This window comes from Nyctereutes procyonoides, unplaced genomic scaffold (assembly GCF_905146905.1).
Source record: "Nyctereutes procyonoides isolate TBG_1078 unplaced genomic scaffold, NYPRO_anot_genome, whole genome shotgun sequence".
NCBI classification, from domain to species: Eukaryota; Metazoa; Chordata; class Mammalia; order Carnivora; family Canidae; genus Nyctereutes; species Nyctereutes procyonoides.
The window spans coordinates 48,168,218-48,181,217 of NW_026575125.1; the positions used below are offsets into that span (position 1 = coordinate 48,168,218).

At 45.7% G+C, this 13,000-nt stretch overlaps 1 protein-coding gene across 1 annotated transcript; it reads left to right on the plus strand.

The window, feature by feature from the left end:
- Positions 1-7,341: 7,341 nt before the first annotated feature.
- Positions 7,342-12,791, plus strand: RPS4X (ribosomal protein S4 X-linked). The gene is made up of 7 exons (XM_055339013.1): positions 7,342-7,360; positions 8,321-8,398; positions 8,942-9,122; positions 9,470-9,567; positions 10,784-10,973; positions 11,906-12,063; positions 12,631-12,791. Exons 1-7 carry the CDS (start codon positions 7,358-7,360, stop codon positions 12,730-12,732), a joined length of 810 nt encoding a protein of 269 aa, XP_055194988.1. The 5' UTR covers positions 7,342-7,357; the 3' UTR covers positions 12,733-12,791.
- Positions 12,792-13,000: the final 209 nt, after the last annotated feature.

Below are 13,000 nucleotides of genomic sequence, written 5' to 3' on the forward strand. Positions count from 1 at the left end.
AAAACAAAATGTACAATGTTGTATCCATATGTAAAAAATACCTGGAAGGATACATTTCAAATCCATATTGTTAGAGTTGCTATCTGGTGGGGAGTGTTGGGGGAAGCAAGATGGAAGATAAAAGTGGTCAAAAATGATTTTATATTTTACAAGGAAAATATATTCATCTGTGACTTATGTGATTATAGGGAATTTTTTAAGTTTGATTAGGAAGTAGCCAGAAGTGGCCAAAGGGAATTATCTTTTCAATTTTTTTTATTTACGATAGTCATACAGAGAGAGAGAGAGAGAGGCAGAGACACAGGCAGAGGGAGAAGCAGGCTCCATGCACCGGGAGCCCGACGTGGGATTCGATCCCGGGATCGTGCCCTGAGCCAAAGACAGGCGCTAAACCGCTGCGCCACCCAGGGATCCCAGGATTGTTATTCTTATTTTCTGATAAGGAACCTGTAGTTCAGAGAAGTGAAGCCACTTGCTCAAGCACACACGGAGACAGACCCAAATTGTGCTCTTTCCACTCTGCCTTACTGTGTCCCAGCAATGTGAGAAATGGAGGAGTAGGCTGTGCTGGCTCATTGATTGCTGACAATTAGTGGATCAGGGAATATGAGACATGAAGGGCTACTCTTAAGATGGGGAGGGAGGGGTTTGGACTGCTCCACTCATAGCATCACTTATGACAATGAACCACTCATACACATCCTTTCCCTATGGTAATCTGGAACAGGATACTGAGGACTCATGTCTCAGTTCTTTCCTCACCATAGACTTCATCTTCCAAGCCCTTATAGAAAATAGAACCATGTACTATATTATTTCATTTAATGCTAAAGCTGTTCTTAGGATACAACAGAGAAGAGAAAGATCATTCAATACACTGCAATGAGAAAATTGGTTAGCCACCTGGGGAGAAATAGAATTTTTTCTTTTTATTTATTCTATTTGTCTTTATCAACCCCAAGTTGATACAGAATTAAATATATGCTACTAAATAGAATTGAGTATTTAGCAGATCTTTGAACTGATGGTAATCTTCTAAGCTTTGAATTGACGAGAAGAAATTGCGGGAGAAAAGACCGATAGATTTAGTTATATAAAATTTTGAGGGGCTCCTGTATGGCTCAGTCAGTTAAGTGTCTGCCTTTGGCTCAATTTGTGATCCTGGAGTACTGGGATCAAGTCCCAGGATTGAGTCCCACATCAGGATCTCTGCTCCCTGGGGAGCCTGGTTCTCCCTCTGCTTCTCTCTTTCTGTCTCTGTCTCTCATGAATAAATAGTCTTTAAAAATATATCTAGGGGGGATCCCTGGGTGGCGCAGCGGTTTAGCGCCTGCCTTTGGCCCAGGGCGCGATCCTGGAGACCCGGGATCGAATCCCACGTCGGGCTCCCGGTGCATGGAGCCTGCTTCTCCCTCTGCCTGTGTCTCTGCCTCTCTCTCTCTGTGTGTGACTATCATAAATAAATAAATTAATTAATTAAAAAATATATATCTAGGGACGCCTGGGTGGCTCAGCGGTTGAGCGTCTGCCTTTGGCTCAGGGCTGATCCTGGGGCTCTGGGATCGAGTCCCACGTTGGGCTTCCTGCATGGAGCCTGCTTCTCCCTCTGCCTATGTCTCTACCTTTGTGTGTGTGTGTCTTTCATAAATAAACAAAATCTTTTTAAAAATCTAAAAAAATTTTGAAACTCTGTACATCGAAAAATATAACCAAAAGGAAAATAACCAAATAGTAAAAATATCTGCCTCAAATACAACAAAAGATGAACTTTCATGTTTTATAGAGCATTCATGCAAATCAATCAGAAAAACACGTCCCCTAAAGATAAATGGGCAGAGATACTTCACACAAGTGGAAATGGAATGGGTAAGTACACATATGCCAAAATGTTCAACCTCACAAGTGATTCTTTTAAAGATTTATTTATTTATTTATTTATTTATTTATTTATTTATTTATTTATGATAGACAGAGCGAGAGAGAGAGGCAGAGACACAGGAGGAGGGAGAAGCAGGCTCCATGCTCGGAGCCCGATGTGGAACTCGATCCCGGGACTCCAGGATCGAGCCCTGGGCCAAAGGCAGGCGCTAAACCGCTGAGCCACCCAGGGATCCCCTCACAAGTGATTTTTTAAGTGCAAATTAAGGGATCCCTGGGTGGCGCAGTGGTTTGGCGCCTGCCTTTGGCCCAGGACGTGATCCTGGACACCCGGGATCGAATCCCACATATGGCTCCCGGTGCATGGAGCCTGCTTCTCCCTCCGCCTGTCTCTCTCTCTCTCTCTCTCTCTCTCTCTCTCTCTCTGACTATCATAAGTTAAAAAAAAGTGCAAATTAAAACAATTGCATAAGTAAAAATGAAAAATTATTAATTACCAGGCTAGCATGAGTATAGCATAATTGCAAGGCTCTTCTGAGAAAAGTTTTTGGTAATACACGTACACTACTGCAAAGTGTTCACTACTGCAAAGTGTTCAGACTCTTAATGTAACGCTCCTTTTCTGACAGTTATTGCCAACCACTCTCATGGACTAAGCACAGACCCACCAATTCTCCCAAATGTAAGTCCTTAGTCCAGACCACACACCTGAGCTCAGACCTGTATCTATAAGCCATCTCCAATCTGATGTCCTCCTCCCCGGCTGTGCATCTCACTCACACCAAGAATACCTCTTTCTTTTTCCTAGTGAATGCACCACCAAGTCACCAAACCAGAAACCTGGGAGTCATCCTTTTTTTAAAAGATTTTTATCTATTTATTCATGAGAGACAGAGAGAGAGAGGCAGAGACACAGGCAGGCTCCATGCAGGGAGCCTGATGTGGGACTCAATATTCCGGGACTCCAGGATCAAGCCCTGGGCTGGAGGCAGGCGCTAAACCACTGAGCCACCCAGGGATCCCCACCTGGGAGTCATCCTAAGTCATCCTCTTTGTCCCTCACTCCTGCACATTCATCTTTTGCATCAGATCCTTCCAATACTCCATTTGCAATGTCTTTTGAATCTGCCTCTTCCTCCTCCCTGCAGTCACAGATGTGGGTCTCACCTGCTGTTTCTTGCTCATATAGTTGAAATAGCCCTAACCCATCCCCTCCAAGCCACTGACACTTGCTTCAAGCTATTCTTAAAAAAAAATTTTATTTATTTATTTGAGAAAGAGAGTGAGAGAGAACAAACACGGGGAGCAGCAGAGGGAGAGGGAGAAGCAGACTCCATCCTGAACAGGGAGCCTGATGTGGGGCTGGATCCCAGGACCCCGGAATCATGACCTGAGCCCAAGGCAGACGCTTAACTGACTGAGCCACCCAGGTGCCCCTCTTTCAAGCCATTCTACAGGGAGCAGTCGGAGTTATCCTTATAAAATACAAAGCTGATTCTGTGTCATCCTTCAAACCTTTCAATGCCCCCTGCCTCATTGTATACCTACAGGCTGAAGTCCAAGATTCTTAAGATTCAGCAGCACTCTGTGTTCCAGACTACCTCACCACCATCTTTTCTCTGGTGAGCTTCTCCTGATTTTCCATCCTCTCCTCCTCACTTGCCTCTCCCATTGAGAGCCAGAACTAGATCTTAATCATTTCTGCATCCCTGGTTGGTAACACTGAGGTTGACACAGAGTAGGTGCTCAATAAATGTTGGGTGAAGAAGTGGATTTAGTCTAAAGAACTCATTCGACAGAAGCAAAAAGCTAAGAAGGAAATGGTTCACTATAGCAGCATTCATAATGAAGAAAAAGTGCAGAAACAATGTTCAACAACAGAAAACTTTTATTAACTATGGGACATCCATTTAATGGAATATGATGCAGCCGTTAAAATACTAATTATGAAGATTATGTAGCAAGTCGGAAAGTGTTTATTATATAGTAAAAGCAGAATACAAAATGGTCTGTATGCTAGGACTTAAATTATGTAAAAGTATGCATACACACAAACCGATCGGAATGAGAACAGGAAAAGGAACAAATGAATACAGATGATGTGTCTAGGGTGTTGGGGGAGGTACTGTTTGTGATTTTCTTAAGCTCTTTGCAAATTCCCCTCATTGTTGTTAGAATGTCTTTGTGCATAAATACAAATTGACAGAGGGAAAAATATATATATACCGAGAAAGGTACTTTGATTCCCCTCAAGTCCTTTGACAAGCCTTAGTACAAACCATGAACCTGGGAGGTCAGAGACTGGCTCCCAACCCGCCAGTCTGGCCCCCACCCCTAACTGGCCATGTGATCCTGCTTAGGTAAGATCTGCAGCTCTTACCTAATTTACTTACCCCATTTCTCCTGCCCTCTCTGGCTGGAAGTCCCATGGTTATTCCTCACTCCCAAATCAACTCCCATCATTTCTGTTAGCTATACCACTATCTCCCCAATGATCTCAGACCGAAAACCTCAGAAACCACTGTCCATTCTTTGCCTCATCACCTTCACTCTTTCTAATCCCCACCTCCAATCAATTGCCCCTTCCTTCCAATAATCATTTATAGCATGCTTTACTATGGGTCTAGTTTTATACAAAGAGGAATCTAGTGAACACTCCTAGTGAACAGTGTGTGGTTTAGAAGAGCCACAATTGGGGATCCCGGGGTGGCTCAGCGGTTTAGCGCCTGCCTTTGGCCCAGGGCGGGATCCTGGAGTCCCGCGATCCTGGAGTCCCGCGATCCTGGAGTCCCGCAATCGAGTCCCACGTCGGGCTCCCTGCATGGAGCCTGCCTCTCCCTCTGCCTGTGTCTCTGCCTCTCTCTCTATGTCTATGTCTATCATAAATAAATAAAATCTTTTAAAAAAAGAGAAGAGCCACAATTTTTTTCTCTATTGTACCTCTGCAGACTGCTGAGGGGTCAAGTCTCAGAAGTCGAGTCTCAGAGAGGAGTCATATATAAAATGGGACCTTGTGAGGGCAGCCCCGGTGGCGCAGCGGTTTAGCGCCGCCTGCAGCCCAGGGCATGATACTGGAGTCCCGGGATCGAGTCCCACATCAGGCTCTCTGCATGGAGCCTGCTTCTCCCTCTGCCTGTGTCTCTGCCTCTCTCTCTCTCTGCATCTCTATGAATAAATAAATAAAATTAAAAAAAATAAAATAAAATGGGACCTTGTGAATAATGAGCTTGACCCCATGGTGGGAGGAGTTCAGGCACAGGCTGGACACTCTCGGGGACAGTGTAGCAAGACTTAGGTAGAATAAGTGGGATGTTGATTCAATTTATTTATTCAACAGGTACTTGCTGAGTGCCGGACACAGGGCAAAAGTTCTCTGTTAGGTGGCAAAGGGCCTGCCCAGATGAATTAGGACAGTCTCTGTTATGGAGATTATGGAGATGCTCAGAGTCTAACAGAGGACAGACAAGGACACTACTCATTACAACCCAAAATGTTAAATTCTGTCATGTAGTCTGAACAAAAGGCTTTGGGGCAGAAGAATGTGGGATTGATCCTGCTTGAGGGGGCTGCAGGCTTACAGAGCCAGGACTTGAGCTGTTCTGTATCTCCAAGGCTGAGGAGTGGGATTAGATGCCCAAGAAGTGGAGTGGCATATCTGTGGCAGTTCCAAACTGAGGAATCATCAGGCCCACAGGCAGGAGGCTTGAAAAGAGGTAGCTTTCTGAGAGCAGTAAATAGTTTGGAGTGGTTTAATCTTTGAGTTTTAGGATGGGGGAAGGGAGCAATGAGTGTCCAGGCGCAGTAGGCAGCAGGTGACAGGTGCAGAGATCTGACAGACCAGGCGGGAGCACCAAGGGCAGTTTCAAAGTAGGAAAGTAGTGTGATTAGATCTAAGGTTTAGTGAGATAACCAGATAGTCTCTAATGTCTCCTCTCTTCCCTGAGACTTTATGATGTGTGGCAAAAGTGTGGTACAGGAAGTTAGGGGCAGGGTGCCAAGGTTCAAGCAAAGATCCTACCCTCCTGCCCCCTACACTGCACCCCCTCAGCCATCTGTGAGAAGCAAGAGAGAATAAAAATGTTTGTTCTTCCTGGGGTACCTGGATGGCTCAGCGGTTGAGCCTCTGACTCTTGATTTTTTTTTAAGATTTTATTTATTTATTCATGAGAGAGAGAGACAGAGAGACAGAGACAGAGGCAGAGGGAGAAGCAGGCTCCATGCAGGGAACCCGATGTGGGATTCCATCCTGGTGTACCAGGATCATGCCCTGAACTGAAGGCAGACAAACGCTCAACCGCTGAGCCACCCGGCTTCCCTGACTCTTGATTTCTTTTTTTTTAAGATTTTATTTATTTATTCATGAGAGACACAGGCAGAGACACAAGCAGGTTCCATGCAGGGAGCCTGGCATGGGACTCGATCCTGGGTCTCCAGGATCTGGCCCTGGGCTGAAGGTGGCACTAAACCGCTGAGCTACCCGGGCTGCCCTAACTCTTGATTTCTGCTCAGGTTTTGATCTCAGGGTCCTGGGATGGAGACACTCATTGGGCTCCATGCTCAGCACAGAGTGGGCTTGGGATTTTCTCTCTCCCTCTCCCTCTTCCTCTGCTCCTCCCCTTGCTCTCTCTCTCTCAACAATCTGCCAAATAAATAAGTAAATATCTTTTTTAAAATGTTGGTTCTTTCCGATTTATAGTGTGGGCAGGCTGGCTGGCTCAAGGGAACTCGGAAAAAGGGAAAAAGTATGTTTAAGTATTAATAGGGGTGCCTCATTGGCGGGTAGGTTGCGTGTCTGCCTTAGGCTAGGGTCCTGATCCCTGGGTCTTGGGATGGAGCCCTACTGCTCAGTGGGGAGCCTGCTTCTTCTTGGCTTCTGCTCCCCTGCTTGTGCGCGCGCGCGTGTCCTCTCCATCAAATAAATAAATATTTTTAAAAAGATTTAATATTGGGCAGCCTCGGTGGCACAGTCCCACATCGGGCTCCCTGCATGGAGCCTGCTTCTCCCTCTGCCTGTCTCTCTCTCTCTCTCTCTCTCTCTCTCTCTCTCTCTCTCTCTCTGTGTGTGTGTGTGTGTGTCCCTCATGAATAAATAAATCTTAAAAAAAAGAATATTAAATATCTTTTAATATATATTATACTGATTCTACAATTGTGTGTATGTGGAACTTTAGGTAGCCTCACTTTGCCCTGTCCTTCACGGCAGGGACCATATTCCAGCAGCTAACGCTGAAATCGGGCGCGCACCGGAGGCGCGCAACAAATGTTGCTGGGGGGGGGCGGGGGCTGGAAGAAAAGAGTGAGAAAATTGCCCAAGCCTCGGCCCTATGACCTCCCACCAGTAGGTGGCAAGATAAAATCCTGGTGTGCAGCGCAAGGGCGGAACTGGGCGGAGCGTTGAAGGCTCCAGCGCGCGCAGCCTCTGACCCTCTTTTCTCGTGTACCGGAAAGAGGCAGTCCTCTTTTCGTGCCTATCGCAGCCATGGTAAGGAGGTTTCTTCGGGAGCTCTCGGGGTCCATCAGCTTCCATCCTTCCAGGGCTGGGGATTCCCAGGGCTCCGGGGTTCATGCAGAGGGTGGCCGGGTGGAGGCAAAGGGACTGCAGCCTGCGGGTTGGCCCAGGAGAGCGAGGGCGAGTACCGGCCCCGGAGCAAGGGGAAATCGGAGCTGCTGGCGGGAAGGCCTCGGTGTCTGGCCCGGCCACTCCCGACCACGCATCCTATGACCCTAGGAGGGACAGTTTTCACCGGCTTGAGCCGCGCGGGTAGGCGGGATGGGCAGGTGATGGGCCCGGGGCGAGTGGGCACCGCTTACGTTGGACCAAGAACTCTTAGTTGCTTTTTTTTTTTTTTTTTTTTTTTGGTACGGCCTGACTTGACGTAGTGTGGCTGGTAAGCATGTGTACGTAGTGTTAAAGTGCTTCCTTTTCTTAAAGTGAAAGCGGCTCGGCTTTTGCCCCCTAGAGTACAAGGGAGTAGCCATTGGCAGGCACGTGGTTCTGAGGAAAGCAGGTCGATCTCGGCGCAACTTTCCTATGTGATTGAGTAACCAGTAGGAGCACGGATTGGGCTCTTGGCCTTTTCTGTTGCTGCCTCGCTCCGTGACCCAAGGTCCAGCCCCTGACTATTTTGCCAAAATACTTTCTTAGGAAAGACCGTGTCGAGAAGCGGACACATTTTAAGGGGTAGCTTGAAACTACTTCGAAGAGCCCTCAAATAGAGTAATAAGTGTTCTCTGTCCAGTGAGGGGGAGAGAGGTTACAGTCGATGGAGCCTGTAGTATTTGCTAGGTAACTGTATACCCCACGCTTTTAACATTGTACACATTTTGCTGGAGAGGAAACAGACTCACTTGTTTCAAGAAGTTGAAGTCATAAACTATTCTTGAAACCACCTGTAACCATTTTAGCAGCAATGAAAGCTAAACCTCTGAAACTCTCCTTCAGGCTCGTGGTCCCAAGAAGCATCTGAAGCGTGTAGCAGCTCCAAAGCACTGGATGCTGGATAAACTGACCGGCGTGTTTGTAAGTATCCTATTGTGAGCATATCTAATAAATTCTAAATGTCATAAGAGACACTTTCCTTTTCCCATTTTGATAGAAATCTGCTTTGACACTTTCAGGGGCCTGTTTTATATAGTCTTTTATGTACCCAGGCATCCCTGATTACTATATCCATAGCTTATTTGGGGACAGGACTATGGGAAAAGTCTTGTCTTACTCTGCTTTTGAAGGCCTTGTGCTGTCTAGCTGCACCCCACCTCACTCTTAATAGCTCTACTTCATTTATTCCCCATACCACATAGAAGATGGACTGCGAACTGAAATGTTCTTAATGGCTCTGGACCTCTGAAGGGAAAAAATGCTAATAAAGCTTTAAGGTCTGAAAAAAAAAAAAGCTTTAAGGTCTGAAGTAATTTAACAATTTTTGAACACCTCTGGTTTACCCAAATTCTGGGGCTGATGTACAGTCTGGTGCCTAGTTGAGGAGTCTCAGGCTGTAGGAAGTAGGTTTGCGTGAATCCCAACAGTAGTTAAAGCTTTTTTCTTTCCCCCATCATTTTACAGGCCCCTCGCCCATCTACTGGCCCCCATAAGCTGAGAGAATGTCTTCCTCTCATCATTTTCCTAAGGAACAGACTTAAGTATGCCCTAACAGGGGATGAAGTGAAGAAGATCTGTATGCAGCGTTTTATTAAGATTGATGGCAAGGTCCGAACTGATATCACCTACCCTGCTGGTTTTATGGGTAAGTGGTTAGTGGTGGGCCCATGGTGCTGGTTCCTTTTTATTGATTTCCCTTCCTCTCCAAAATGGTGGTCATATTGAATATCGGTGGGCTTTTAATCAGTTGCTGGAGTAAGGCATGACCTTCCACTTCAGCTTTTTGCTGACCAAGTATAGGGCTGTATATAACCAGGAAGCGGTTCTCAAAACCAAATTCGAATTCACTTTCAGTTTTACATATCAAACACGGGGTTTTGAAACCTTAAAAGATGAGCTGGCTGTGATCATTAGTCTTAGGAATTCTTGTTGGTATCAAAATGGAAAGCAGGGGGTAGTGGCTTTATAGTAACCCTAGTTACTGTTTATCAGATGTCATCAGCATTGACAAGACTGGGGAGAATTTCCGTCTAATCTATGACACCAAGGGTCGCTTTGCTGTTCATCGGATTACACCTGAGGAGGCCAAGGTGAGTTGCAAACAGGCTGGGCCTTCATTCAGTAAAGTCACTTGGTTCTAAGCGACAGCCTGGATTGAGTATATGGAGTGGTCCATTGCAGTGAGATGGGTAGATCTTAATGACTTAACAGTCTTAATACCTGAAAATAGCCAGTTCACAGTTTGATGGGATTCTCTTGTGTATGCAATTTTATGTCCTCAAAAAGTCCTACCAATCGTTGTATCACTGTCCGTTCCTGGATATCTAATAATTGGCCCCCAATTGAAGTTAACACCTTCAACATTGTGTTTTGATGCAGAAATAAATTCCAGTTTAACAGTGGTTTCCAGGTTGACTTTTAGAAGCAAGGAAAGTAATGGAAAATTTATTAGTGCCTGAAGTGCCTTTTAAGTATAAGGGACCTGGAAAACCAATACTAGTCCAATCTGATTGGCCCTTTATCATGTCTCCATTTGTGGGTCTAGCTTTACTCTGGAGAGAGGAAAGGTGTCAATGGAGGAGACTGATCCCCCTTGGGGCATTTAAGATAGTTCAAAAAAAAAGATTGCAGACATTTAATCCAGTTTGTTGTGGTTTTACACAAAAGTTTAAGACCCCTTCAGTTATTGGCTATAAATGAGGGTTAATTCAATCGCATGATTCGGCTCCTAATTGCCTTAGCTGCCTTATTATCAGCAGGCTGGAGGACATGTCCAATGGCATCAAAGTGATTTGATTTATTTGGAGAGGTAGGTGGTCAGGGAGTAAAAGTCCAAGGTTGAAATGTTTGTTGATTAGGGGAACTGGTAATACAATTGCAGTTTGTGAGGCAAAATTCAACTGTGTGATAGAAGGAGCCACCAAATAGCACTTGTTAGGGGACTGATGGCAGGCAGAGAAGTTGGAAGAATTCAGGGGACCTGGGAGGCTGACACAGCCTCGGGAAAGAAGGGTGATCAGCTCACTCGCTGAAGGAGTCTCCCTGTTGTGGGACCTTGGATGCCTTGGACTTGGACATACAAAGAAAACCTGTAACAGGAAGAATACCTTAAGAGAGGGACAGCATAAGAGAAATTTATTGAGGGTGTGAAGTCAAGTCCATTCAGTAATTTGGGAAACGAGCATTTCCTGTGTGGCTGTTGCCTTTAGCTGCTAATTGAATCTCTAACCCAGTGACTTGCAGTTTTGAAACTACTGTTTCATACATTTCTGGAGCATGTGGTGCATGTGAGCTGAATTAAATGAGGCTAACTTACGTTTCCAGTATAAGTTGTGCAAAGTGAGAAAGATCTTTGTGGGAACAAAAGGAATCCCTCACCTGGTGACTCATGATGCTCGCACCATCCGCTATCCTGATCCCCTCATCAAGGTGAATGACACCATTCAGATTGATTTGGAGACTGGAAAGATTACGGATTTCATCAAGTTTGATACTGGTAAGCAAACCTCAGTGCAACCTGGGCATTTTCATGAAAGCCCAGGTATAAGAACTATTCTTTGCTTCTCTCCAATTAAATTAAATGAGAATTTAATCAAGCTTTAGGACTTGTATGGGGCCTGGCTACAGGGTTTGGTTTTGTTTTGAGCTCTCTTCAGTGATTCTGATGTGACCTAATTAGCAACCAAAGCTAGAGGTCTTTTGATGTGGTAAAAGATCAGGAAGGGGGCAACTTGTGAAGTTTTAAGAAATGGGGGGGTGTGTTAAACCTTATTGTGTGTCATTAGCATGGCTTTGTAGTGGTAGTAGGGGTTAGAGTTAGGGATGTGTTCTGAATGGGGGAAGGAGTGGCTTTGATGAGATGTGAGGGGTTGAACAGATTTCTGTTGGATGGAGGGCAGAAACAAATGCGCAACGTCTCTTCTGCTCCAATACCCAGGTATATGGTATGTTCACTTCCAGAAGCCCAAATGCTCAGAATATTCTGAGTGGCTGAGATGAGCCTATTATAAGACACCTCAGATCTCCTCTAGAGGTCTCAAAACTTCCCTGTGTAAATGCTTGAGGGCTAGGCAGGAAGGTGCCCAAAAAGCAAGCCACCCTAATTGTGTTACAGCTCTTAGTCACTTGGGCACCATTCTCAACTTCTGTGAGCAACTGCAGCAGAGAATTGAGCCTTGGAACTGAACAACCTAGGCAAAACATGGTGACCTGGAGAGGTGTGTTTGATGGAGCTTAGATTTTTAGGGGGGAGGGGGAGATGCAGGGCAAATCCTAAGAGGGCCCTGAGTGCTTGCTTGGCTAACAGATATCTATAGAAGTAAATTCAAATGAGAAAACTTTGTTTTAGGCCTATCTCTGGTCATTCATCACATCAGGTTATAGATTGGCATGGTGCCTTGCCCTGAGCAGATTGCTGCTTCTCTCTAGGTAATCTGTGTATGGTGACTGGAGGTGCCAACTTGGGAAGAATTGGTGTGATCACCAACCGAGAGAGACACCCTGGTTCTTTTGATGTAGTTCACGTGAAAGATGCCAATGGCAACAGCTTTGCCACCCGACTCTCCAACATTTTTGTTATTGGCAAAGTAAGTCCGGGTTTCCCTTCTCTAGCCCAGGGAAACCTGTAAATGTAGGTACTGCTGGGAGTGCAGCACCTGGCTCCTGGCTGGCTTTACTGCTCATACTGTAAATCCTCTTCTGGGATAGGGCTCACACAGAGCAGGGCTGGGGCAAGCCTGTGCTTTTGCAGTATCACAGAATCCAAGGGGGATCTGATCACCTTAGTTGATGAAAGTACCAGTAATGAAGTGAAAATGCCTTACACTGTGGTTCTTCCAATTAGTGCCTGGGGGTTGGGGAGACTAGTGGTCAGCCTCGGACACTACTTAGTGATTGTAAGTCATTAACTACGAAGGACATTAAAATAGTTCACATCTACGTGTATGGGCAGCAAGTTTAATAGGGTGGCCCCAGCAGCCCAGACAGTGGATATTTCTCATAAGCCAGCATCTAAAGGTCTTAGGACTCCCTGGCTGTGGTTAATGTTCTCAGGCCTCTGTTTCTTTAAATGAGAGGACAAATAGAGCACGTGCCAAGCTGCTAATGGGAGTTAGTGTGTGGTGGGTCTTGACACTCCTTGTTCTCCCCTCCAGGGCAACAAACCATGGATTTCTCTTCCCCGTGGAAAGGGTATCCGCCTCACCATTGCTGAGGAAAGAGACAAGAGACTGGCAGCCAAACAGAGCAGTGGGTAAAATGGTCCCTGGGTGACATGATTGGAAGTCTTTATACTTAATTAAAGATTCTACAGCACGCTAAATGTCTCATGGTGTTTGTTGTGGTCTGGGTTGGGGTTTTGTTTTCTTTTACAGTTGCCTACTGTTTTATTTCTAACATGAAAAGTAGATTGAATCCTCCAGCAGGCCTGGGCATTCTGTGATGGAGGGCTTCCTGTGAGTGGTTTGGTTTTTTTTGTTGTTGTTTTCTTTTTGTTTTAGGCTGGGCTTGGGCAGTGGGAGGGAG

Coding starts and splice junctions, on each gene's coding strand:
- RPS4X (XM_055339013.1), top strand. Junction 9,123..9,469: donor CTACCCTGCTGGTTTTATGG/GTAAGTGGTTAG, acceptor ACTGTTTATCAG/ATGTCATCAGCATTGACAAG. Junction 12,064..12,630: donor ACATTTTTGTTATTGGCAAA/GTAAGTCCGGGT, acceptor TCTCCCCTCCAG/GGCAACAAACCATGGATTTC.